Source organism: Micromys minutus, assembly GCF_963924665.1.
Source record: "Micromys minutus genome assembly, chromosome: 7".
Taxonomy (NCBI): Eukaryota; Metazoa; Chordata; class Mammalia; order Rodentia; family Muridae; genus Micromys; species Micromys minutus.
Genome location: NC_137976.1, coordinates 73,075,775 through 73,102,437, shown reverse-complemented (window position 1 = coordinate 73,102,437; position 26,663 = coordinate 73,075,775). Strand labels below are relative to the sequence as shown.

The window sequence follows — 26,663 nt, the reverse complement described above, 5'->3', positions numbered from 1 at the left end:
TTCTGTCTATCTATCTATCTGTATGTATGTTTATAGCAGGGTCTATAAACAGTGTATATAAGCTGACAGAGGAAAGAAGGCAGGCGGATACTGTAAGACTCAGGATGCTTGAGTTGTGCTCTTGGCACATTCTTTTGAAAACACACATAACTCCTCTTCTGTTTTTCATTTGGTTTCAGAATCAAAATTGTTAGTAGGGCAGTGATATGCCACACTAGAAGTGCTGCTAGTCTGAAGTTGTTTGATCCTCCAATGTTTGCAAGCAGAATCTAGACATGTTCGCAGCCATTTTTCTAGCAAGTGTTGATTGAGGGGGGAAAAAGCCCAAGGAAACTTCCTCCATCTTTTGGCCTCCCCTGGCTTTGGAATCTCCCTTTCTCATGCTAACTGTTGACACTAACATGCTAACACTAGCCTTGCATGTGTTCCTTGTAGCCCATCCTCATGTGGGTCATATCTGACCACTTCTGACCACTCTGGGAGACAAAGGACCTTTCTATAGAGGTACAAGCAGCAGTTACCTGAACTTCAGGCCTTCCTGCCATTGTTCTGTGTCTATTCTTCATTACCCTTTCTTTGACCCTCCTTGAACCTGTTTCACTTGAATCATCCTAGGTGTGAACCAGCCTTTAGTGGCCAGGGCGTAAGAACACGGTTTGTTCTCAGTGTCGAGGAAACAGCTCTGAGTCTTGAATTTGCCACGTTTCCCTAATGTGTGAGGGGCCACCGAGGCCCATCTCCATAGAGATTGTGCTTCTTTCCCTTCCCCAGGCTTCTGGGGTCAAGACTAGCACCCCAGGGGTGAAAATGGTAACTGTTATTATTTTATCTTTAGATACAACAGCAGCAACTGCAGAGGATGGCACAACTGCAGCTGCAGCAACAGCAACAGCAGCAGGCTTTGCAGGCCCAGCCACCGATGCAGCAGCCACCGATGCAGCAGCCACCGATGCAGCAGCCGCAGCCTCCCCCTTCGCAGGCCCTTCCCCAGCAGCTGTCACAGATGCATCATCCACAGCATCACCAGCCACCACCTCAGGCTCAGCAGTCTCCCATTGCTCAGAACCAACCACCACAACTCCAACCACAGACACAGAACCAGCCTTTGGTGTCACAAGCACAAGCCCTCCCTGCACCGATGCTGTATCCTCCCCAACAGCAGCTGAAGTTTGTGAGTACCAAAGCCTATGGCATAACAGATGCACCTCATGAGGTGTGAGTGTGGCTGGCAGTTTCTATACCCTTTGAATATAGGTAGCATGTCCTTTATGCACTGACTTCAGGCATCTCTTTCCTGTGCTGGTCTTACGAAGCTCCGTAGTAGCTCCACAAGTAGGTGAGGGAGCTTGTGTCCTGGGCTGTCTCGACACACTAGGAATGTCATGTCTTCTAAACTTACATGACTGTTTTCAGCAGCGTCTGCTGCATGTCTGCTACGCACAGTTAGATTAAGAGGTAATCTCACTGTGTAAGAGGATATGCTGTATCCACCAGATATTTCGTGGGTTTCTTTTTCCGTTGGTACCAGGGGATGATTCTGGGAGTTTCATGCCAACTAAACATGTGGTCTACTGTGATCTCCAGTCCCAGCCCTTTTAGCCTCATCATTACTGTATTTCTGAAACATATTCATATAAAACTTATTTCCTGCCTCATTGTGCATCTTGATTAAAGTCAGTGTCATAATATTTACAAAGAATGGAATATTGCCCCCAAACCTAGTTACAATGAAAAGAAACAGTTTGAGCATCTTCTCTGCTCCCTTGGTTTTTGTGGCCCTTTCTACCTGTGATCCATTAAGAGACATAGGTGAAGGGACCCCACCTGAGCAGAGTGTCCGGGTAGAGCAGGGTTGGCTGGAAGGGTTGTGAGTTGCAGGTACAGTCACTCACCTGTTACCCAGAAGCAGCTACTGGGACCAGAAACGCTGTGTGCTCCTTGTCAGAGTGCCTGCTAGGATCGGGCCTGGTGGCTTGGAGATAGATAAGGAGAAGCCCCCAGTGTGGGTCTGGCCAAGGCCTGCCCTGTCCCTGTCATGGTGTCTCCACATGGTAGCCCATAGTTATGTGTTTCCTCTGTCCTCCATCACCCAAAGTCATCTTTCTAGCTAAGCCATCTGCTAGCTGGCCAGCCTGCTTTCCTTCACGGAGTCTGGGCTCTCAGGGACACTTAACGAGCAGGCAGGCTGTGTGCTCAGCTTTGGAAGTTGTTGCTTAGCTTGTGGTTGCAGTTGGTCTGCATGGGAAGGCTGTCTTGTTTCTTGCCAGAACTGAGGGATGTGGGACTTGGCTTTGCCAACCCACAGCTGGGCTGGTGTGGGATATTTCTTAGGACCCTTCGTGATCAGGAACAGCTCATGGAGTCATTACAGTCCCATCCCCATCCCAACCCAAGAGGAAGCTTCTTGTTTTAAAAAAAAAAAAAATTTGTTTTTTTGTTATTTTTGTTTTGTTGAGGGAGGGTTTCCTGTGTGCCACAATTCAAGTATAGAGTTCAGAGGACAACTTTTCAAGAGCTAATTCTCTCCTGCCACATGGGTCTTAAGGCTAAAACTCAGCACCTCAGGCTTGGTGGCAGGTACCTTTACCCAGTCAGCCATCTCACCAGCTCTGTAAGTTCATTCTTACAGCTCCCACACAGGGAGTGAGTGCTTTGCTCTCTGTGCAGCTGGTTCCAAGTTGCTTTTTCCTTCCTCCTTCAAGGTCCGTGCTCCGATGGTGGTCCAGCAGCCGCAGGTGCAGCAGGTACAGCCCCAGGTGCAGTCGCAGGCGGCAGTGCAGACAGCACAGTCTGCCCAGATGGTAGCTCCCGGCGTTCAGGTGAGGGCTCGGGAGCCCAGGGTTTCCTTAGTCACTAACAAGTGCATGTTGGCCCATGCATAAAGCTCTGTGATGAGAGTTGTGGTAAAGTGCAGGACTCTTCATTTGATTGGACATGTGTGCACACACACAGACACCCTGAGGCCCTCAAGGTGGTTGTCTCAGCTTGGTTATTGCTAGAACCTATTTGTTGTCTAGAGTGTGTTGTTTCTATTTTTCCTTGGGTATCCTCAGCTTTTCTACTTTATAGCACTTGGAGGAGATGCTTTAGAGAGGAAAGCTCCAACGTTTTGTCCTACTTCAGCTTACTGGGGCCTCTGAGCACAGGTGGCTGAGCCATAGGGCAGCTCTTTAGAAGGTGACAGGAGTAGTCGTAGCTATCTTTGTATGCTCTGGCATATGCCACCGCAGGAGCATGGAGAGAGCATCCTGTGCTTGCTACCTTCAGGGCCTGGGTGCTATGCAAGGAAAGCATGTACACACACCAGCCCTATCACTGACAATTCATAGCTGTTCTCTGCATATGTGTTAGTGGGGGGACAGCATGCAGGAGGTCTGGGCTAGCCTTTCTTGGTGTCTGAGGAATTGGACATCTAGAGTCCCTGTGATTTGTGTCAAAGATAGGCTTTGTGCTGCCACAACTCTTCCCATCAAGTGGGCACACCGAGAGTCCTGATTTGGGGCTTAGCTAGGAGCTATGGCCAGGTTCCTGCTGGGTCTTGTCCAGAGAAAACGCTTTGACTACACTGTGTGTCCTCAGAAGGCCTGCACCAGCTGGTTCATGAGTCAGGTGAGTTTGGGTTAGGTGCTTTCGGAGGTGCCAGACATCACCACAGTGTTAGGTCTGGGATGAGGAGAGATATTTAATTGGCCTCTTTTGTCACTGTACCAGCTGACCTGGGTCCAGGGTTCCTGTGCTACCTATATGCTGAGAAGTGACCTTGTATGAGAGTGTACCATGAATTTCCTGTGTGTGGCTCCAGGAAGCTGAACACTTTGTGGGATTACAGTCTGTTTCTCATCTTCACTGTGTGTCTCAGACTTCTGGGGACTCCTTCTGCTGGTCCTGTGTAGAGGAGCCATGGCCACGGCCTGGAATCAGCACAGTAGTGACACAGTGACTGCCCTGCTGATGGAAGCCGTTTTCTTGTTGCTTTATGACCCTCCCTCCCTCCACTGACCTGGGACTCTGAAGAGATAAACCTCTGCATCACTGGCTCAGCCCAGTCAGAAAGGAAGGCTGTCTACTTCCCTCCATCTTCTGCAGTGTTCCCTTAACCTTGGGTGAAGGAGAGTTTGTAGATGTATCCATTGGGGCAGTGCTTCACAACTCAGCATGTTGATTGGTCGTAGTTTTCTGAAACAATCTCCATCTGTTGCAAAGAGACTTTTTTTTATGAGGGGGCAAGGACTACACTTCACTTACACTTAGTGGTGGGCTAGATCTCCAGTGCCAGGTGTGACCTCTCTCTGTTAAGTGGGTCTTAAGTCCAGTTAGAAAACTGTTGGTTGCTATCGGGGGTATGTGTGTCCCTGCTGCACTCTGAGGATTGTCCAGCCATGCTGGTTCTTGATGTGGTTCACAGACATCATACCTAGGTAGAGCTATTGGTTACCTCTCTCCTGTGGAAGGAGTTACATGGTGCCTTCTGGTATCACAAAAACTAGTCCTGAGACAGTAGGAACATTCAGGTCAGTTCCGGTTTAGGGATCTTTGGGCTCTGTTTCTGAACTTGGTATCTTCAGCAGTAGGGGCTTATTTCCCACCTCTGGTGGGGGTGGGAAACCAAAGGGAACAGCAATAGGCTGTATGTTTGGGAGTCTCTTGGACAGACAGACCCGGCCAACAACTCAAAAGAAGGTTTCTTATGTCTGCTGTTGGGGTTTTGTTATGTGATCTTTGGGCCTTAGAGCACTTCTAGCTCAGATGAGAAAAGTTCATTAAAACTGTGTTATTAAATACATGTATTTATGGAATTAACTTGTAGGCTTCTTTGGCTTGTATCTTTTTTTTCCGGTACATAGTTCTATGATTCTTTGTGGTTTTAGACAACATTTTTGTCATTTTACTTCTTTCCCTCCTCCTTGCTAAAGAGCCCCACAAGATCACTTGTATCCTGCTGTCCCTGTACCCTTCTCCCTCTGTCTTTATCTACAGTGACACGGTTCTGTGGGGCTGGCTGGCGGGTCTCCTTGTGTTGTTCTGGCATTATTGGGCAAAGGAGTATGGCTGGGTAGCTTAGGCATGCCAAGCCCTCCTGAAGGGAAGGGCCTTGGAATCAAGGCCTCCACGGTGGTCAGGAGAAGGCTGTAGTCGTCTGATCTGTGAAAGTTTTGATAGGTGCAGGAAAGAGAGATGTGAGAGAAGCAGGAGCAGTGTGGCATCACGTCTGGTTTTCTCATGTCACTCAAGTTGTAATATCTATGCACATTGATTTATTTGGACTTGGGCTCATGTAGACCTAGCTGGCTTTTGACTTCCTATATAGCTGAGGCTGACCTTGAGCTTCTCATCCTCCTTCCTCCACCTCCTGAGTGTTTGGATTACAATCATGCACCACCACACTCAGTGTGTGCAGTAGTAATGGAACAAACCTAGGGCTTCCTGCATTCTAGGCAAGCCCTCTATCATCTGTATCCCTAGCCCCTGTGCAGTTTTACATATGATGTTTTCCACATTAATTGCATATTAGTGGCTTTCTGCTAAGCTAAGAAAAGTCCTGAGATAAGGTCCATAGAGAAAAGGTTTATTTTGGCTCACAGGTACAGAGGGTTCAGCCCACCACTGCTTTACTCCATTGTATTGAGCCCATAGAGGGGCAGCTCATAATCACAGGGAGCATGTAGTAGACATAAAGAGAGGACAAGACCCATATCTCGTCGCTAATTTTCTGTTGCTGTAATAAAATACTCTGACAAAGGAAATGTGAGAAGAAGTTTTTCTGGCTTATAGTTCAAGGTCCAATGTATAATGATGAGGAGTCAAGGCTGCAGGCTTGAAGCAGCTGGGCACATTGCATCTACAGACAAGAAGCAGGGAGTAACTGGGCATGCTGGTGCACTCTTTAATCCCAGCACTCCTGGAAGCACATGCAGGAAGATTTCTGTAAGTCCAAGGCCAGCCTGGTCTACATAGCAAATTGCAGACCTACTAAGGCTACATAGTGAAACCTAGTTACAAAACAAAAGCAGAGAGCAGTGGATGCTTGTGTGCAGATTACATCCTCTTGTTTATGTAGTTTGGGACTCCAGCCCATGGAGTACTGTTACTAACCTCAGTTAAGCTAGCTAAAATAATCCCTCGAAGGTATACTGGAAGCTTATCATTTTGGTGATTAGAGACCATCAAGTTGACAATACTCTTACCTCTACACATACTGGCCTCAAGTCAAGGCCTTAGCCCTTACTAAATTTTGACCACCTTCCAATAGTACTAACCTGTGGAATGAGCTCTAAAAGCATTGTTAGCAGTGTTGAGGATGTTTAAACCTTGACCTTGGTAATAAGCAAGTGCCCTACCATTGAGCCTCAGCCCACGGCCAAGCTGCTGAGGCTTGTGATTCCAGAGTTCCCTCTGCAAGCAGACACTCCCGGGCAGCCGTTTTGTGAGTGACTACAATACTTGCTGCTGTTCTCAAGTATTGCCTTGCTTTTTGATCTTGAAGTAATCTTGTAAGTGTATGGATACATTCAAGACTACTTTTGTGTAGTTTCCCAGGAGTGAGTCAAAGCGTGGCTTTGAGGGCCCTTGCACAGTGTAGCCAGTTATCTAATTAATCAGGAGCTCAAAGACCTAGATTAAAATTTCCTACCTTGTGCCCATGTATTCTGTCAGTATGCAGAAGCCACATGTTGCAACTTTGTGCATATGAAATACCACACACCATAGAACAGACTAGCAGACAGCTCTGTAAGAGTTGCTGGCCTGGGTGCACTAAGTAGGAAGTCCTTCGGCTTCATTCCTGTGTACCCTGAGTAGAAGTATTCTGGTAGAGCCAGTGCTAGGGTATGGTAAGCAATAATTTACAGGTGACAAAGAATTGTCAGCCAAGTCAGACATTTGTCATGTATGCACATTAATTTTAGCTGACTTAGAAGTGCTCTTTGACCAAGCCCTAATCCACAGGGCCTAAGTCCTTTTGAGCCTCCTGGGCAGTGGCCACAGTTGGGAACTGGCCAGGTGCTCTGTTCAGCATTAGAATTCCTTTGCAGGTAGCAGTGTATCGAGAGGTAGAGAAGAGTCATCTTTGACAGTAAGTTGCACTTGGTAGCTGCTCATCTGATCCTGTAAAAGATTTTCACTGGTTTTCTCTGGGGTGCGGGGGTGAAGGGCTTTCCTTATCAATTCTTCATAAAGAAAACCAGTCAGGGCCTGGAGAGACTGCTGTGTTTGAAAGCACTGGCTACTTTTAAGGACCTGTGTTGTGGCTTACAGCCATGTGTAACTCTCTCTTCCATCCTCCAGGGACACTGCATGTTCATGGTGCACAGACATACATGCAGGGAAAACACTCATGCACAGGAAGTAAAAATAAGTCTTTAAACATTAAACAAATAGAGCTGGAGAGACAGCTCAGAAGTTAAGATCACTTGTTGCTCCTCCAGAGGATGTGGGTTCAGTTCCCAGCAACCACATGATGGCTCACAACCATCTGTAAGTCCAGTTTCATGGGATCCAACGTCCTCTTCTGACTTCTGCAGCTACCAGGCATGTATAATGGTACATATACATACATGTAGGAAAAACTCATAAAATAAAAAGAATCTTTTAAAATAAAATAAATTTAAAAACTAGTTAGAGGGGCCATAATGATTTCTTCCTTATGGCTTTTCTTGTTCCTGGAGATAAGTTGGCATGGCAGCCATTGGTTGTGAATGAACCCCCCCTAAGTGGCCCCCCAAGTTCTATCAAGAACCCTGAAATAAATTATCTTTTATCTCCTCCCTCAGTAGACAGAGGGCCTCAAACATTAGCCCTCTTTGTGTCTGCCAATTACCTGTTGGGGGATAGGCCGTTTGAGACAGCACCCCTGGTTTGACAGACACCATCAGAACCAAGAGGTTTGTTTGGCTGGCTGCGGAAGTGTTGAGAGTTGTCCCTTTCTTGACTCTTAGGATGCTCTATTGGAGTCTTGTGTGGTGCTGCTGCACACGCCTGCTGTGTTTGATCCTGAGCCCTCTGTATGATGCCTTAGTCCTTATAGGCCTATATCCCGTTGGGGCGCCGTCTCTCTAGCACACTTTTGCACAGGTTGAATCTGCAATAAGGTCCTGTGCTGATAGCCTAATTCATAGCCTCCCAGGTCTCAATGGTTTTGAGTTTGAACTGGGGGGGTCTTATCATATTACACCAACTTATCTCTTAACTTGAGCACTGAAGTGACTCACATTTGTTACTAGATTTTGTTTTATTTTGGTGCATAAGTTCTATACCAGGCATGTCATTTTTGTGTTGTCTGTAACATTCTGAGTACATGTAGCCTTGTTTTTCAGGAGTCGGATTGGGATTCATCTACCACCTCAGAACATTAAAAGGGTAGCCAGCTTCAAAATCGTGACAATGACAGCCTGCCCTTGGCTGTCTGTATGAATCAAGAAACAACAGTTAAGCAAGGGAAAGGTCTTTGTTGGTCTTGAAGGTCCTGACTCTGCAGGTGTTTTTATGTCCCTGTAGAGAGCCCTTCCACATTAGCTAGGAAGCTCCTTAGGAAAACCCTAGCCCCTCCTGCCACCCATCCGCATTCCTCCATACTTCAGATAGGTCAGTGTGTCTTGAGCTCCAGGCGCACTCTGAGGAGAATGCAGTCCTTATTAGCAGGCTGCTACTTCAGTGACACTTGACTTTGTTCTTTGTAAGCCTGGATGAAGCCTTTGTCCTCATTTCCAGTTTGTCCCAAGAGCTTGGTATCCTCAAACTGCCACCTGAGCAGTCTGGCTCTGACACTACACAGGCTGTGGGGTGGGTCTGTTCTGTCTACAGTTCAGAGGAGTGTCACGGACAGCCACCACATGATGTTGGCGAGTAGAAGAGAAAGGTCTGGCTTACTTTCTTGTTGTCTCTAGACTTCTGGTACTTCCCTGAGTCTGGAAGTGTAGAATGCCCGAACACATCCTGGAGCACCCACTCCCTTTGCACATCTGGGTCATTTGATGAGGCCTCACCTCCGAATTTCTCCATGAGGCTGCAAACACCCTCACCTGCCATGCACTACAGTTCTTGTTGCAATTACCTTGTCTGTTGTCCCTCTATCCTCAAAGATGGTTGCTGAAGCCTTGGCCCAAGGCGGGATGCACGTAAGAGCCCGGTTCCCGCCCACCTCCACCATGTCTGCTGGCCCGTCAAGCTCCATCTCTTTGGGCGGACAGCCCACGGCACAGGTATTTACAGATCGGGCTTCATATAGGGCTTGGCCCAAAAGCTTAGGGTTCCTCTGAGCACCCCCATGAAACATACCTTTCATTGTCAGTGACTTTCTTCGGGGTAGCTTTCAAAGCAATAAAGAAATGTTAACTTTATTTGAGGCCGGGCCTTGCTGATATTTCTTTCTCTCTGTTTCTCTCTCTTCTCCCCCCCCCTCCCCTTTTACTTTTTATGGTTTTGGTTGTTGCTTTGGTTTTTTGGAGATAGGGTTTCTCAGCCCTAGATGTCTTAGATCTCACTCTTTAGACCAGACCGACCTTGATCTGCCTTCTGAGTGATATATCTTGAGGGGCTTTTTCTCTAGTTTAAATTTGTTGTACTTCTTTTGTTTTCATGGTAAAATAAAACAGAAGACATGTGCTGGGTGTAGTTACCTAGCATGCACAAGGCCCTGGGTTTCATCACCAGTTTACATGTATAAAATGTGGCAGTCATTCTAGAACTCCTGAAGAGAGTTTGAAGCCAACCTGGACTGCCTGAGACACTGTCTCAGAAGGAAATAAGCGGTGGCTTTCTAGCATTTGCTGTCTAATGCTGCAGCTCATTTTGCAGCATCCGGTTACTTGGGAATACCAGTACGTTGTACTGTCCCAATCAGCTTCCTGGGGGAGTGTCAGCGCCACAGAAACAGAAGAGCCTGTTCTGTACACTTCATGGCCTCATGGGAATATGCTTGTTTCCATCACCACACCTGCATTCATCCGCTTGACAGCACTCCATGTGCCAGGCACAGTTTGAAGATGATTATCACAGGGCTCTCTATTTTGAGCTTTATTGTTTAAAAAAAAAAAAAAAAAAAAAAAAAAACACCTGATAGCTGAAAGATCTTTAAATCTCCTTTTCTTGCACAGGAAAGCACATCTGTGATTCTTGCAGATGGAGTCCTTGCCTTTTCCTGAGGGCCCGTAAGCAGCCTATCCTCTCTGCATAGTCAGACATAGGACTCTGGAGCTTTCCTCAAAGGAGGGTTCTCTAGCTCAGTCTACATTGGATTTACAGGGTTGGGTGGAATTGTGGGGACCGGCCACTTTGCAGCATAGAAAATTGTTTTTTGTAGAAACTATAAAGGTCCTCAACATTTTAAGGGTATGTCTGTCAGATCTTGAGCTAGGTTCTTCATGTGTGGAGTCTTGTCAGCTCTCACTGTGGCCGTTCATAATGCCAGCATTTAGCTACTTCTACAAATGGAAAGGAGCTGGAAGGGAACTTGCTGAGGATCAGAATTCAAAGTCAGACAGTGGATTCTCCCAGAAGCCCCTCAGCCCTGCTTTAGTTGCTGGTCTGACAACCTTGCTCTTTCTCCTGACTGACAGAACCTGTCCCTGCATCTTGCCTCCATAACCTACTATGGAGTAGTTGCTGCATTGTCAACTCAGTGGGTCTTATGATCTATAGTACTTCCTAACCCCAGACAGCAAGGAAGTTAGAGGGGAGGAAAGAGAGAGGAGAAAAAGATAAATGCTGAAATAAAAGGTACATGGAAAATTTTGGGTCATCCTCAAGGTATGTTGTGGCTTGGTTGGTGGAGTGGTCACTTGTACATGCCAGCTTAAGTCCTCCCAGATTGACTCATCATCTCCTGGTAAGTGCTGGCAGGTAGGGCACGTGTCCCTGAAGCTCGAAGCTCTGGGCTCTGTGGTGGAGACAGCTGTGGCAGTATCAGGGATCTGAGCTGGGCACTGGCCAAAGGACTGTGGCAGCCAGGAGACAGAAGCCTGGGCTGGGCTGGGCTGGGCTGGGCTGGGCTGGGATTTTTTTACTTTAATTTTTGTTTGTGTGGTTTTTGGGTGTCTTTTGTTTTTCTTGAGACAAGGTTTCTATGTATAGCCCTAGCTTTACTGGAATTCACTTAAGCCATGTTGGCTTTGAGTTTTCCCCTGCCTCTGCTGCCTGAGTATTGGGATTAAAGGTGTGGATCACCATGCCTGGCTGGGGATTTTTTTGTCTCTCTCTCTCTCTCTCTCTCTCTCTCTCTCTCTCTCTCGTTTTGTTTAGGCACATTCACTTTTGCTTGTCTACTCGGAGAACAAAGGCCCTGAGAATACTTAAGGGAGAATGTCAGTGGAGAAACCCCTGCAAGCCTCCCTTTTGGCCATACAGTATAGCTTTCTGATCTCAACCTATTGTCTGTGTGTGGTACATGGTGAATGAATGTAAGCAGGCAAGACCATGACAAGTGTTCCTTGAGTCTCTGGAGTAGGGCTCCATGATTCATGCTCAGTTCTGGGTCAGGAACAACGGCAAATGTAAGTGCTAGATGTGTGTAGGTGATGAGAAATGAACAGAATCCATGGTGCCAGCCTGTCTGAGTGAGGTTCTGCGGCTCCCCTGAATTCCCACTTTCTTTGGCTGTCTACCCAGATTCCTAGTTCCCACACAGCCCACCTTCACCATATGGAAGCATGTTGCAGTAAATATTTAAAACAAAATGCGGTTTATCTCTTTACAGGCCTTGAGGTCTCACTCCTCAGGCCCAGTTTTAGTTCGGAACTGCATGCTTCTCTGGCGTTCAGTCTGAGCCGCCAATGCGGCCCAAATCCGCACAACTCGCTTCCCTTGGTAGTTTTCTACCTCCTTTTCTCCGCCTCTGTCCTGGGGTTTTTCTGTACCCGAAAATCACACACAAACACAACTCTACAGCCCGATAGCTTTTTCCACAAACACTACACAAGATTGCGTCAAATAGGCAAAGATACAAACTGCCCTTCTATCTTAATGTTCATAGCTTTTTAACACCAATCAATATCACCTAGGTCTAGCTGATCCTTGGGAAGCTCCATGTTACCACCACCTCTAACCTCCATCCTCTGACCTCCTCAGACCTCTCCACCTCCCTCACCCCGACCAGTCACTGGCTTTCCTTTTAAATGGGATAAATAATTAAAATGGGAAGGTTCAGTTGGAGTCACATGACTAGCCAGCCCTTCTTGGGGAAGTGGATTTAACATGGAAATACTAACAGCTTCAGGACAATCTACAGAAGCACTGCTATTTACAGTGCTTTGCTGTCCCTGTGAGCCTCTAGCTCTGTGACCTTGACAAATGATCTCACTGTTGTCACCAGTGTTCCTGTCTGTCTGTAACAGTTTGCAAGGTGTGGTATTATATATGCTTGGCCCAGGGAGTGGCCTTGTTGGAGTAGGTGTGACACTGTAAGTGTGAGCTTTAGACCCTCACACCCTGGAAGTCTGGTATTCTGCTAACAGTCTTCAGATGAAGATGTAGAACTCTTCTCAGCCCTGCCTGCACCACGCCTACCCTGCCTTGATGATAATGGACTCAACCTGTCAGCCACCCCCAATTAAATGTTGTCCTTATAAGAGTTGCCTTAGTCATCATAATATCTGTTCACAGCAGTAAAACCCTAACTGATTGGTACTGTCATAGTGGGGTATTCCTGTGATTATCTGACCATGTTTTGGGGAGGACTGTGGAAGGACTTTGGAACTTTGGGCTAGAAGAGCCATTGGGTGTTAAGAGCTCTGTGGGATGTTCTGTAGGAGCTTGGAAGATAATGTTGAGACAGAGGCCTGGCTTGTGAAATTTCAGAGGGAAGATTAAAGACTCAGGGCCATTGCTATTTTGATTGTGAAGATTTTGGTTAGCTGGGGCTGAAGAATCAGCTGTGATTAACAAGACACCAGAACTACTAAAGCAAAACCTTTGCATTACTGGGACTATTGATGTTGGTCAGCTGGAGCTACGAAATTAGCTGTGATTAAGAAGAGACCAGCATCACTAAGATGAAATCTGGGAAGTGTTTCCTGAGAGCACAAAGAAGCTATGTTCCAGGGACAGCCACAGTTGTACCTCATGTTAGCAGCTGGACTTGATAATGTGTATAAGTCACCCAGATGGTACTGGTTTTGAAGGCATGAAGGGGTCATGAAGAGCAGATGAAGTTCAGCACAGAGAGGCCATAGAAGGCCATTGATGAAGGTGCAGCCTCAGTTGGAATTGATGGCCCAGGACCGAAGGGGTCATGCGAAGGAGTTGAGGCTTGGCACCATCAAGAGAGCCTATGAGAGGCTATTGATGAAGCCTAGTTGCAGCAGAAGATAGCATTGTTTTTGGAGATGCCAGTACCATGAGATGACCACCAAGAGCAGCAGCAGCAGTGGAGAACAGGCAGCTAGAGCCTAGAAGACAAGGCGTGTGCTACAAAGAACAGAGCTGGAGAAAAAAGCCCTTGGAGGAGCCCAGAAGATTGTGAGTGGATCCCAGATAGTTTTTCCCTTTTGAAGGAAGAAAGTATTTTAGTGGAGCCCACAATTAAGAGACTTTGAATTTTAAAAGAGATTAGATATTTTAATAGGATTGAAATTTTAATATGTAAGAATTTGTAAAGTCTGTGGGACTTTTAAAGTTATTTAGATCTTGGGGATGAATAAGAAAGTAAGGGTTGTTTCGGCGCATGCATCCAAGGAGGCCTGGCCTGTGAGGACTCCGAATCTGGCTGCAAGATGAGCCTGGGGCCATGACAGGTGAAATGGTGATGAGTTACCCAAGCTGCGCAGCTAATAAAGTAGCAGAGGAAGTTAGAACTCAGGTTTCCTGCCTCCCAAGATTGTTAAAAAACAGTCTACTGAAGCAAACTCCTAGTGACTTCTTAAAGCAGATCATCAGGCGGCCAGTTGTGGTGAAGTTAAATTCAGTGTGGATTATCGAGGGGTCCTGGCCTGCCTGGCTACATGAACATAGCACTGGAGCAGACGGAGGAGTAAGTAAACGGGCAGCTGAAGAATAAGTACAGAGACGCGTTCATCCGAGGAAACTGTGCTGTACATAGTACACAGAAGAGGGGTGTGAGAACAGCAGGGGCTCTGCTCTTCAGAGATGGGCGTATGAAGTGCTTTTGGGTTCTCTTATGATCTTAGTCGGCCTGTTTTCATGTTGGTTGGTGGAGTTTTGTTGATTCAAAAGTTTATCCATGAAAAAAAAAAGGGTTGAGGCTTAATATTGATGTGATTGTGTGCCGAGATGGTAATGGCTCAGTTGTACTGGCTGGAGTTACTGACAGAGCCATCACAGAGGAAGGAGCCTGCTGAGGAAATGCCTCCATGAGATCCAGCTGTCAAAGGGGGAGGGCCCTGCCCATTGTAGGTGGTGCCATCTCCAGGTTGGTAGTCCTGGGTTCTATAAGAAAGCAAGCTGAGCAAGCCAGTAAGTAACATCCCTCCATGGCCTCTGTATCAGCTCCTGCTTGAGTTCCAGTCCTGACTTCCTTTGATGAGGAGCAGCAGCTGAATAAACCCTTTTCTCTCCACTTTGCTTCTTAGTCATGATGTTTGTGCAGGAATAGAAATCCTGACTAAGACACAAGGGGTCTATCAGAAGTTCTTCCCCTGAAGTGAACCACTATGGCATTTGATAGCAGCTGTGATGTGCCCATGCCTGGGCCATAGGATGTAACCTGAGAGAGCACAGCCTCCCTGTAAGAGTTTCCTTCCTCAACAGGGGAAGCTCCAGGAGCCAACAACACCACCCCTCTTTCTTCCTCACACCCTTGCTCTTGCTTGGTTACTGTGTAGAGGTAGTCTTTGGGCTGCTTCTTTGTACCAGGGGTATCTGCGGTAACTAGGACTTGAGCAACCTGGCACTGACTCCTAGAAAGTTCTTCTAGGACCTGGCATTCCAATGTCCCCATCTTATAGGGCATGCCAGCTGACCTGTCCTGGGGTAGCCAAAGAACCCAGGCAGACTCATATATATGGGTCTTCTGGAAGCCCCAGACCTAGTGGAGTGCTGGTGAGGTTTGCTGGGTCACATGCTGTTTAAGATGGGTCTCGATGGGCCTTGTGTATAAATAGACTGTGTGCACTCTGGACTCCAGAGGCCTTGGAAAAGAAGTTTCTAGACTATGTTAGGGGAAGAGAATCATGACAGTGGAGTCCAGGCTTCCCAATATGGGAGAGATCCTCTTGTCCCCAACAGCATGACCCTTGCCTGGGTCCTGGGATGTTTCCTATATTCCAGGCTTCTCTTTCTCTCACATTCCACTGATTATTGCTCTTCTGTGTCTAAGACCAATGTGGCATTTCTTGGACAGCTGCTTTGATCTCTACTGTGTCCTCAACAAGGGCAGATGGTATCAGAGCCCGTGTCCTGTGCCCAAGTATGGGTGTTAAAGAGGAACATGAACTGTGAGATTTCTTCCTACTGTATGGCCCCTGTTCATCCCTGCGGCCCTCTGGGTGCCTCATGTACTAGGGTTGAGCCTTAAACTATAGACAAGGAACAGCTGCTAGGAACAGCTTCTGCAACCAGTATCAGGTACAGGTAGGCATTTGGAACAGAGAAAGAGAAGGGGTTCCAGGGCCTCTTCGGAACATATAAGGGGCAAGAACTCACTGTAAGGAAGACCTGGCCAACAGGTCAGGGCTTAGCCCGCCTTGGTTGGTACCATCTGTTGTCTGCATGGAACTGTATGGTCCTGGGACTTCAGGACACAGGTTGATTCCAAGCAGGTTTTCTATTTTATGTGACGAACATGTGCCTGCCCTGATATCCTTGGTTCATGGTGCATCTCAGCAGCAAACGTGTGCTGGTGTGAATAGGAGAGACCTGCACATGCTTATCTAGCCCTTCCTGAGCTCCTTCAGTCAGGGTGACCACCCCACAGGCAGATTATGACCTTGTCCGAGCCATCTTTTTATTTAAAATATTTTAATTATGTGTATATATGTGTGTGGAGTGAGGGATGTACACCCAAGGGAAATGCCTACAGAAACCAGAAGGTGGCACTGGGTCCTCTGGAGCTAGAATTTGTGCTGAGCTGTTCCAGGTGGGGTCTGTGAGCTTAGTCCATATTTCTGAATGGTCTGGCCAGTGTGGGGCTGAGCAGGTGAGGAGTGCACTTGTTTTCTTTGTTGGGTCTGTGTCTGTTCCCAATTTGAGAAGCTAAGAACCTACTCAGACGGGAAGATGTGAAGGTGCCCCCACCCCATGGCACCAGCGCTGGTACCCTAGGAGAGGCTCCTGATTACTTGCTCTACAGAACTGACTGGTTACTGAGCCATGAAAGGCAGGTTGAAGGGGTCGCTTGGTACACAGTGATTGACTGGGGTAGAAAGGAGGCTACCTCGTCTACTGGGGGACCTTTGGAGTTGGCATGGCCTCTAGGGTGCCCCAGGATGGCAAGAGCCCAACAGGCAGCTGTGCTCTCCATCTAGAACTGCAGTCGTACCCTTCTTTGATGAAAGGTGGGCGCATACCCCATCTGCCTGGCTCTATGGTGTCAGTCCTTGGGGTTCTTACAGGAAGTCAGTGCAGCTGTTGCTGGTAGCAGTGCAGGCAGCCCTGTCCCTGTAGGTGCTCTGAGCCCAGGGGTCCTTGTCAGACTAGATGCAGTGCTGTGAGTCAGTGCAGCACCACTCACCCCAGTTAAGATCAGGTGAGGCAGCAGCGTCTGCACATGCCACAGCCACATTGGCCAAGGCCTTGTCCTTGGTGCCGTCAGCCTGGGGCTGGAGTCATACTGAGAGACTCATGAAGGCATAGAGGAGACTGTCTTCTGGGCTAGCAGAGAAAGGTATTTACTGACCCTCGGAGAAGAGGTCCCTAGCTTAGGCAGACTACGACAGAACACAGGGCCTTCCAAGGCTCCCTCCTTACACAGTGATTGAGAAGCAGACCATTACCAGCCCAGAAACCGGAAATCCTTGTGGCCCACCAAAGAGCCAGGCTGCCCTGGCCTTTCTTCTGGCCCCTTGGATACCATGAGTTGTGTGTACCCAGAGCTGAGGCTTGCGCCTGGGTAAAGAGAATAAAGGTAGATAAGATGGGAGGTCAGAGCAGTGAGGAGTTTGTTCAGGGTGTGTGTAAAAGACTGGCTAAGTCTCTCTGCTTCCAGGTCAGCCAAAGCAGCCTCACCATGCTGTCCTCACCATCACCGGGCCAGCAGGTGCAGACCCCACAGTCGATGCCCCCTCCCCCACAGCCATCCCCACAACCTGGCTCACAGCCCAACTCTAATGTCAGGTAGGCAGCTGGGATGCATGCTTTCCCCAGCCTCCTTAACCCTGTTTAGCCTCAGGGCTGACACTGTGTTCTGGGCTAATACTTGCTTTTATTCTCTTGGCTGCAGCTCGGGCCCTGCCCCATCCCCCAGCAGCTTCCTGCCTAGCCCCTCACCACAGCCTTCTCAGAGCCCAGTGACAGCACGCACCCCACAGAACTTCAGCGTCCCTTCCCCTGGACCTTTGAACACCCCTGGTAAGTTGGGCCTGGGCTGGGTGCCTAAATCTTGTCCCCCTTCCAAGGGCTCAGATTGTGTGGAACTTTCAGACGTCCTGTGACTCCCTACCCTGTCCCCGTAGTGAACCCCGGCTCTGTCATGAGCCCAGCGGGCTCCAGCCAGGCTGAGGAGCAGCAGTACCTGGACAAGCTGAAGCAACTGTCCAAGTACATCGAGCCCCTGCGCCGCATGATCAACAAGATCGACAAGAACGAAGACAGAAAAAAGGACTTAAGTAAGATGAAGAGCCTGCTGGACATTCTCACTGATCCCTCTAAGCGGTGAGCGCTGGCCCGGGGCCATGGGCAGGGCTGTGTTTTTCCACAGCTCACAGAGGGTCCCCAAGACTTGGTGACAGTGCGGGCCTAAGAAAAGGTCCAGCAGCTCTCTGTGACCACGCCTGAGGCTCAGGTGACTTTACAAGAAAGGTGTGCACAGAAACTTCATCCCTACCTGACCTTTCAACTCTGTTCAAGGATGTGTGGTCCTCACACTTTTACCTTGACTGGCATAGCCTGGCTCATGGGTCACAATGCTAGGTGCTGGCTTGTAGTGTCCCCTCCCTTTGGCTAGACAGGACAGGTTAGCTGAGTCTGCCATGGACTCTTCCTAACTGCCCAGTGGCCTTTGGCAGACGGCTTTGTCTCACTCCCCACACGGGCTCTCGGCCCTGCTGTAGCTGTGTGCACTAGTTGTACAGATGAATGCGAATGGAGCCCTGAGAAGCTCATGGATGACAGTTGGCTGTCAGGCTGCCGGCTCCTTCCCACCAGCTGTCACCAGTGTTCAGAGCTGTACATGGATGAGTCCCCACACCTGCCAAGTGTTCCAGCTCAGCACACCTTAGGCTCTGCTTTCCTCCCAGAAAATCCTCCCAGATATCTAGCAGTTGCTGCCGAATGGGGCCTGCTACAGCTCCTCAGTCTTCCAGGCCCTCTTAGGTTAGGTCCTTAGAGGCACAGGGCCAAGATGTAGCAAGAGCTGGTCCTGGTAAAAACGAGGCCTGCTGGGTCTGTTCTGGAAGAAGCTGGTGGGCTAGCTGGGATTCTTGTCACGGTTTCCAGTGGCTGAGGCCCAAGAAGCTACCAGGATGGTGGTCGGAACAAGAGTTACTTACCCTATCCCTCCAGCAGAATGTCAGCTCTGTGCCCTCCCTTTAGGTGTCCCCTGAAGACCCTGCAGAAGTGTGAGATTGCTCTGGAGAAGCTCAAGAATGACATGGCAGTGGTGAGTGGAGGCCAGAGACACACCCTGCTGGAAGGAGACTTTGTGGTCAGGACTGCTAAAGACAGGAGCTGGCAGAGGAGGGGAGTGTGGAGAGGGGGAGCACTAGAATGGGAGTGAGACTGCCAGGCTGGGGGTCCATTGTGTGCACTGTTGGGGTGGAGGCTGCAGGTGAAGCTCAGAGCCTGAGTGCTGAGGAGGACCCTGAGGTGGGTGAGGCCTCGAGCCCACACCACTGACCCGTTCTATTTTGTCTCTAGCCCACACCCCCACCACCCCCAGTTCTTCCAACCAAACAGCAGGACCTGTGCCAACCACTCCTAGACGCAGTCCTGGCCAACATCCGTTCACCTGTCTTCAACCATTCCCTGTACCGCACATTTGTGCCAGCCATGACGGCCATCCATGGCCCACCTATCGTGTATGTACACTCAGGGGGGCCTAGAGATAAGCAGCAGCCCAGAGGCTCTGTGACATCTGCCTAATCACGCAGGTCTCTTCCTCTAGGTCCCCAGTGGTGTGTTCCCGGAAGCGCAGGTTTGATGAGGATGAGCGGCAGAGCATACCCAGTGTGCTGCAGGGTGAAGTGGCAAGGCTGGACCCCAAGTTCCTGGTGAACTTGGACCCATCTCACTGCAGCAACAATGGTACTGTCCACCTGATCTGCAAGCTGGGTGAGTGGCCAGGGCTGGTGGGGGTGGGGTGGGGGTTACCAGGGTCTGAGCACTCAGAGCTCGTCCTGTGCGCACAGGGCTGTTCACTGCTGCTCTGCCTCACTTTCCAGTCCTCCGGGCATCCCTCCCTCAGCTCCCCAGAGCCTCCATTTCCCGACCTGATGCCTTTCTTTATCTTTCTCCACAAAAGTAGCTGTGGTCCTGGGGCGACCATTGGCAGTATCCTATCTGCACAAAGTGTTTCCTGCCTTTGGAGGCCTCTAGGTCTGTAGCAAGCCTCATCGGAACCCTGTAAAGTGTAGAGAGCTTTGCAGGAGCAGGGGTGAGGTGGGCAGGGTTCTGTTGGTGCTTGCCAGCCTGTCAGCCAGATCACATGAGCAGTTTGTGTCACAGATGACAAGGACCTCCCTAGTGTGCCACCACTGGAGCTCAGTGTGCCTGCTGACTACCCTGCCCAGAGCCCGATGTGGATCAACCGTCAGTGGCAATATGGTAGGTGAGCCTTAAAGGAGCCGTCCAGGGACAACCCAATGGACCGAATAGGCTGAACAGATAGAAGGGCCACTGTGTCCTCTGCCCTTTGCCTACAACTGCTCCAGGGCACCTGCCAAGTGGGGGAGAGCAGTTAAGTTCATGACATTACTTTGAAGCTCTACAGAGTGTCCCTAGGCCACCAGCAGGAGCTCACGTAGGTCTGTGTGGTAGAGCCTTTTGGGTGGGAACAGTACCTGAGTTGTTGGCACTTAGCAGGGACCATCTGGGGCTCCAGATCCCATAAACATCCCAGCTCTTAACTGAAAGTGTGATGGGAAGAGCCACCACTGTGGCTGCAGGAGACTCAGCAGTGGTGCCTTCCAGAAGTGCTCCAAGCCCGGGTGGCTGCTGCCTTGGCAGGCTCAGCACTCATAGCTGCTGCTGTGTTGCAGATGCCAACCCCTTCCTGCAGTCAGTGCACCGGTGCATGACCTCCAGGCTGCTGCAGCTCCCCGACAAGCACTCGGTCACAGCCCTGCTCAACACCTGGGCCCAGAGCATCCACCAGGCCTGCCTCTCGGCCGCCTAGCAAACTTGAACTTAAGGACTGCAGCAGCCCTTCCGGCTGAGGAACTAACACCGCCTACCAGACTTTACTAGGTGTTGGCTTCTCGGGGGCTCGGGTTAGGTGAGCTTTCCTGCTTTTCCTCTGTCCTGGGGACCTGCCAGCTTTCCCCATTCTTGTGCAGTATTGGCCAGGCAGCTGTGGAGCTGGCTACATGAGGCTGGGGCTGTCCCCACAAGGTTTTCCATTGTATGTTTGTTTTTTTCCAGAGGTCAGGCCCCACACTTCCTACAGCCATGCTTCCTACAGCCTTTCTGGGCTTCCATGTCCACTCAGCAGCATGAGAACTCAGGGTCCCATCAAAGCTTCTCTGTGTTACAACCCATTGTACTCATATCTGGAGAATGTGGAAGACATAGGAAACCCTCAGTTCTCCAGGCACACTGGGGCTCAGGCTGTGCCTAAGACATGTGGGCACATCCCAGGAATAAGTCTGAATCCAGGGCACAGATTTCAGTTTGGAAGAAAGGCCAGTAAGGCATCTGCAGGTTCTCTGCCACCTCCTCAGTCACGAGAGGAGTGCCTGGGGCAGGGGTCCGTCAGTGCTGAGACTCGGTGGCTAGCCAGTTACTGTTCTTGGGACCCACCAGCCTCAACACCAGATTCTCTTACTCTCTGTACCACCACCACGAGTGTGGGTGTCCTTCAGAAGGCGCCAGATGGCACTTGCCACACTGGGCAGCAATGGGCAGCACTCTGGTGAAAATAAATTCCTGTTTTTATATGTGCACTACTCTGTCATATGATTCTTACAATAAAGTTTATTATTCCTGTGTTTGCCAGGAGATTACTGCATCTACCCTTTTGTGAGTTTGAGCCCACTGTCCATCTTGGGAAACCTTGGATTTCATCCACTTTCTGACGCCATTATCTTGATTCATACCAGGCCCCGGTCTGATTCTTCTGAGGGAGTGGCCAAGTCTGTGCTGCTGTGGGGAGCAGGCACAAACCGACCACTTCCAGGTGACAGCTCTGGCCTGGGGTAGAGTGCACAGCTGTGGAGGACAGGTCTCTCCTGTGTCATCCTGTGAGGTCTCAAGCTGAGGAATCCAGCATGACTGTTGTCAGTAGCCTTGGGTGTCCAGGCAACACCGTCTTATTCCCACTAGTGCCCATGTGCACAATAGAAGGCAGCCTCAGGCCAGCCAAGTAACACGGCCAGCTAGCCCCAGCATGCCATTTAGGATAGCTGATCCACCAGCCTTGGCTGCCTAGATAGGGCACTTCCAGAGTAGCAGAGACACTTGGCTTAGACATCTGATATCTGTGAAGAAGGAAGCTTAGGACTTGGAGAAACAATTTTTTATTTTCAGTCTACTGTTATTTTCAGTAACATTCTATTATGTGCCTTTGCATAAATGCAGGAATAGTAAAATAGAGAAAATACAGTCTCCTCATTTCTGAGAGCAAATGGTTTTTATCTGTCATGGGTTCTGTCTGTCTTGGAATTGCGTGTGGTTGCAAAATAGGGTTGATGCGAGCCACTATCGAGGGAAGATGGCCGGGCTCCAGGGCGCCGGCTCAGCAGCACAGAGCGGTGCAGGCGTCGGCTCTGCACTACCTGCAGCCTTTTCTGCCGCTCCGCAAAGTTGTTCTTCAAGCTCTGTTTCAACGCAGGCAGGATGCCGCGCTCTGCAGCAGGCATTGGGCTCAGAATTAGGCTAGGGTGGAGGACAAGATAGTGTCTACCAGCTGCCTCGAGGGCTGGGCTGGGAGCAGGGCCTCCCTGGCTTTTCCTCTGGACACCCTCTCCTCCTGTCCCCTGAAGCACCAAGCTGTGGGGGCACCCACTCCCCGTGCCTGGGACTCACCACTTTTTACTAAGGCTCTTGGAGGTGACCTTGGGAAACTGCATGGAGTCCTGGTCCCTGAGAAAGGAAGTTAGCTGTGAGGCCCACACCCCCTCTGGGCTCAGGGAGGGCGCCGGGTACAAGGCACTCACTTTGGAGAGCCCAGCCCAGCCTCCTCAGCTGCAGCTTTGGGCCTTTGGTTCCCTTCCAGGAGTGACTTGAGGTGTTGTAGCTGAAAGGCAGGGAGAGGTGTGGTGGGTATAGTGTGCTGTGCCACTGGCATTCAGGGTCATGTGCCTGCCCAGGACCTCACCTCCTGGGCCTGCAGGAGGTTGGCGTTCCACAGCTGACGGATGACCACCTCACACTGCTGCACTGTGGTAGGCTTGCGCAGGTGCAGGGGCAGGCTCATTATGGGGGCTATTCCTGTCCCTTGCCGGCCATGGCTGCCCCCCACCAACGTGGCCCCTGAATTAGAGGCCTCTGCATCCTCGTCTCTGAAACATTACAGCGGCCCAGAGGTGACCTGTGGGAGTGGTCTAGCCACCCACCCACCCACCCACCACCTCCCTGGGGCAGCACCCATGCCTGTTTCCCTTGCCCATAGCCAGGGTGCTCTGGAGCCTGCTGTGACCTCGGTCTGTCTCTTCGCCCCTATGTTGAAGTACCAGCTACCTGCCAGGCAACCCCATCCAGCTTGTTTCTTGCCCAGAGTAGGTCCTGAAACTGGGCTGCAGAGTTCGAACCTGTCTTGGTTGTACTACCGAGAAACCAGATTGCCAAGAGCTTGGCCCTGCTCTGTACTTCTAACCCATGCCTCCCAAAGACAGATTGATCAGACATAGGCCAGCCCAGGAATTCAGCTGTGTTCTTGGTTTTTGTTCTTAAAGACAGGTGTGGTGGTACACACTCCGGAGGTAGAGGCAGGTGACTTGCTGAGGCTAAAAGCCTAAAGAGTAACCTCCAGGCCAGGACTGCATCCTCAGACCCTGGTCACCTCTCCAACCCTCTCCCAAGCAAATATAGAAGACCAAGTCACTTTGTCTCTTGGTCTCTTCTCTAAGAAAACAGTAATTTAGGGGTTTCTACTGGTCCCCTGTAGGTGAGGTTAGCCAGGAGTCTCTGTAGGACCCCAGGAGAGAGCAAAGTCCCAGCGTAGACAGCAACCTGGCAGCTCCCTGAACCCCACTTTCATCATGGACTCGGGTCCATCAAGATGGAAACAGCCTAGCTTGCTGGCCCCAGGGTGGAAACCTATTAAGGGTAAGCTTGGGGCCCTTGGGGTGCAGGCCTGGTCCTCAGATGCAAGCAGGCCTTACTTGGCCTGTCCCTGAGCCCCAGGGACTCTGTCCAGCTTGTTGCTGTGGGACAGGGCAGCACTGCTGAGTGACTGCTCTTCCAGGTCGTCAGACTTCAGCTCTTGTTTCTTGAAGGAGCTGTGCTGGGGCCTGGTCTTGCCTTGAGAGTTGGCTGCAGGGCACACCAACAGGGCTTTCACTAAAGGCCTTGGGAGCCGCAGACCCATTCCCTAGGATCAACCAATGTACCCAGGAAGCCCTGACCCGGCATCAGTTCCTCTGCTGTACTCAACACTGAGGAGGGCTGCAGAGAATAAAGGGTAGACCGAAGTCCCTGGGGGGGCTGCTGCCTTCCATTTTGGATAGAACAAACTATAGGGGCCTGGCATCTGGCCTGCATGTGTTTACTTTCCAAGACTTGCTGGTCAACTGGGGCTGCTGCAAGGGAAATTGTGTAGCCTTCCATAGGAGGTGAATGGGAGAAGAGGCTCTGTCCCTAAGATGTCATGGGTAGGGTGTGGGGGCCTTCAGTGGAGCACATACCCTAATCCCGGGAGAAAATAGGGAGAAGACTTGGAAGGTACTTGAGTTCCTTTGTTAACCGCTCAACAACTCACTCACTACCCTACCTGGGTGGGCCTGCTACACCATCTGGCTGCGCTACACTGACAGCCAGGCCTTGTCTTGCTTGTAGAGCATCCCCTCAAGGACTCCTGGCCCAGTCTCCTTCTTGGTGGCTTCTGTACATAGGATATCAGGGCCACCCCCTTTGCAAAAGAAGGTTTTCCACTATAGGCAACACCTCCCACTAACTGCCCAGCCTGGACCCTGGCTCACCGGATGTTGTGGAATTGGAGGCGGACTTGCCAGAGTGAAGGCTCCATGTGGAGATGCTTCCTGTGGGGAAGATGCAGGTCTTAGCCTGAGAACCCACTTCTGCCTGCTACCTGACCCTTTGTGCTCAAGCAGGGCTGTGTTCCACACAGGGAGTGCGCGAAGAAACACTTCACTCAAGTGTAAGGAATCAGTGGTACAGGGCTGGGGAACCTGCCCAGGCCACTTTATCTCAGGAGTTGTGCAGTCTCCTCACTGTCCCCACTGTGCAGACCTCAAGCCTTTGGTGTTGAGAGCAAGCAGGCCAGCTGTGGTTGGGGAAAGTGCCACCTGTCCAAGTGCCCAGAACTGGTCTCTTCTGGGTCAGCTTTCGGGGCTCTGTGCTGCCAGATATGCACGAGTAGTAACTCCCTGCAAAGCACCTGATCCTACCTTTTTTCTGAGGCTTCTCATTCATGATTAGCTTGTAGTGGAGATCTGAAAGCAAGCAAATACTCCTTATCACACTTAAACTCTACAGCCACTCAGAGCGCAAGTGTGGCCTGCTCTCCCATGGGTCCCACCAGCTTTTTCCACCACACCTTTACCTCAGGCATCTCAGACCAGAAATGCCTCTAGCTGATCCCTGTCATCCCCAACACCTGCAAGGTGCCCATCCACTAGGCCAGGCAGGGGGCAGGGCGTCAGGGCTGCTGAAGTGAGACCAGGATGGCTAGCCTTCCAGGAGCCCCTGGCAATGGTAAGTGGGGTGTGACATGGGGCTGGTCAGTCAGACATGGGGTGTGCCTCAAGCAAACAGAGTCCTAATGTAATAAGATGCCCAGTGAGAGATTCATTGGCAGTCTAGGTAAAGACAGCACCAGAAAGTGGGAGAAACTGAGGCACAGGTGCAGAGTGGGAGGAAGCAGAGGAAGAACTCTACCTGAGATGTAAACAAAGTGAAGAGCACAGTTCTGTCACCGGGTGGCCTGAAGTTCTAAGTAGGGCAAGCCTTGGGGTTGGGGAGCATAAAGAGTGCCCTGGCTTTAAGGGATCCGCGTGGAGCAGCATCCTGGCAATCCCTGCCTAAAATCAGGATGTGCTTAGTGACCATTTGCTGGAATTTGCTGTGCTGTTTAACTTCAGCAACGGTTTTAAATAACGAGCAGGACCACATCCTACCCTGCACAGAGTGCACATCATAGAGTGCTCATAAGGGATCAGCGTTCATCTGGGCTGGTGGGCATAGGAGGGCTGAACCTGTTGGCCGGCCCTACTGAAGAGAAGCCTCCCGCGTCCTTCCCTGCACCCGGAGACTGTTCAGAGTCGATGGCTATGAACTTCAAGTCAAATGCTGGGCCAGCACCCAGAGGCTCACCCTTGTTCTCCCGCTTCAGGTGCTCGATCTCCTCGTGGAGTTTGACTAGCGTCTCCGAGTGCTGCTGCTGTAGGAACTGCAGGCTCTTTTCCAGGTCCAGGATCCGCTTCTGTGCCTCGCTGAGCCCGAGCGGAGGCGGCTGCGTCCCCGCGTGCTGCAGGCCGGCGAGAGGGCGCGGGCGTAGGCGGGCCGCACCCCGGGAGCCTGGGGCCGCGGAGCTGAGGGGCCGCGCCCCGGCCGCCAGCCCGGCCCCGCTCATGAAGGCGTCGGCCGCCGCTCTGTACTGGCTGCTGGAGCCTGGCACCCGGTCGCCGTGGGAACGGGCACGCTGGAGAAGGCGGGGTGGGTGGGGCGCGCCGCGGGGCGGGGCCTGCGGCCGCGTTCGGCACAAAACAAGCCACCTGACCCTTGAACCTGTCGGGACGGTCGGTCTTATTACAGTGCTTAGTGTGCTGTACGTGCGTCCCCGTGCGTGTTCGTGTGGAGACCACCGCCCGACGTCGGGTCTCACTCCCCCACTTCATAGCCTTTGAGAAGAGGTCTCATCTTGTAGCTAGCTGGGCTGTCCGGTGAGCCCCAGGATCTTCCCATCTCCCTGCCTCCCAGAGCTAGGATTCCTGGGGTGTGCGCCTTCCCTATTTCTCATGTGGGTGCTAGGGACCCGAATTCTGGTCCTGCTTGAGCAGAAACCATTATACCTTCTGAGCTATCACCCTAACCCTGCTTGTACTTTTGAACCAGGGTCTCTGTGGTACAAACTAGTTTGAAATTCAATGTGTAAACCAGGATTATAGATGTATGGATGTGGGCCAAAACACTGGCTTTTAAAGTGGGCATTAGTCTTTTATTTTAACAGTTCACTTTTTGGATACATAGTAATAATTTCAAAAAAAATCTTCCAACACTCACAG

At 50.5% G+C, this 26,663-nt stretch overlaps 2 protein-coding genes across 8 annotated transcripts in view; one reads left to right on the top strand and one right to left on the bottom strand.

Moving 5' to 3' along the window:
* Positions 1-21,207, top strand: part of MED15 (mediator complex subunit 15) — a 67,802-nt gene extending 46,595 nt beyond the window's left edge. For 2 of the 7 annotated variants that reach the window (XM_080919570.1, XM_080919575.1), the window contains 11 exons: positions 836-1,171; positions 2,703-2,819; positions 9,078-9,197; positions 17,093-17,220; positions 17,327-17,454; positions 17,559-17,757; positions 18,637-18,703; positions 18,961-19,121; positions 19,208-19,374; positions 19,768-19,866; positions 20,301-21,207. In XM_080919570.1, the coding sequence (XP_080775696.1) occupies positions 836-1,171; positions 2,703-2,819; positions 9,078-9,197; positions 17,093-17,220; positions 17,327-17,454; positions 17,559-17,757; positions 18,637-18,703; positions 18,961-19,121; positions 19,208-19,374; positions 19,768-19,866; positions 20,301-20,437 (1,659 nt within the window). In that variant the 3' untranslated portion in view covers positions 20,438-21,207. Of the gene's footprint in view, positions 1-835; positions 1,172-2,702; positions 2,820-9,077; positions 9,198-17,092; positions 17,221-17,326; positions 17,455-17,558; positions 17,758-18,636; positions 18,704-18,960; positions 19,122-19,207; positions 19,375-19,767; positions 19,871-20,300 lie in introns of all 7 variants that reach the window. The other 5 variants (XM_080919576.1, XM_080919573.1, XM_080919572.1 and 2 more) reach the window with 5 other exon arrangements.
* Positions 21,208-21,890: 683 nt separating this feature from the next.
* CCDC74B (coiled-coil domain containing 74B) lies at positions 21,891-26,011 on the bottom strand (the record flags this gene model as incomplete). Its single annotated transcript, XM_080918888.1, has 8 exons — positions 21,891-22,134; positions 22,285-22,341; positions 22,416-22,495; positions 22,577-22,760; positions 23,583-23,733; positions 24,399-24,458; positions 24,828-24,872; positions 25,753-26,011. 8 exons carry the CDS (start codon positions 26,009-26,011, stop codon positions 21,891-21,893), a joined length of 1,080 nt encoding a protein of 359 aa, XP_080775014.1.
* Positions 26,012-26,663: the final 652 nt, after the last annotated feature.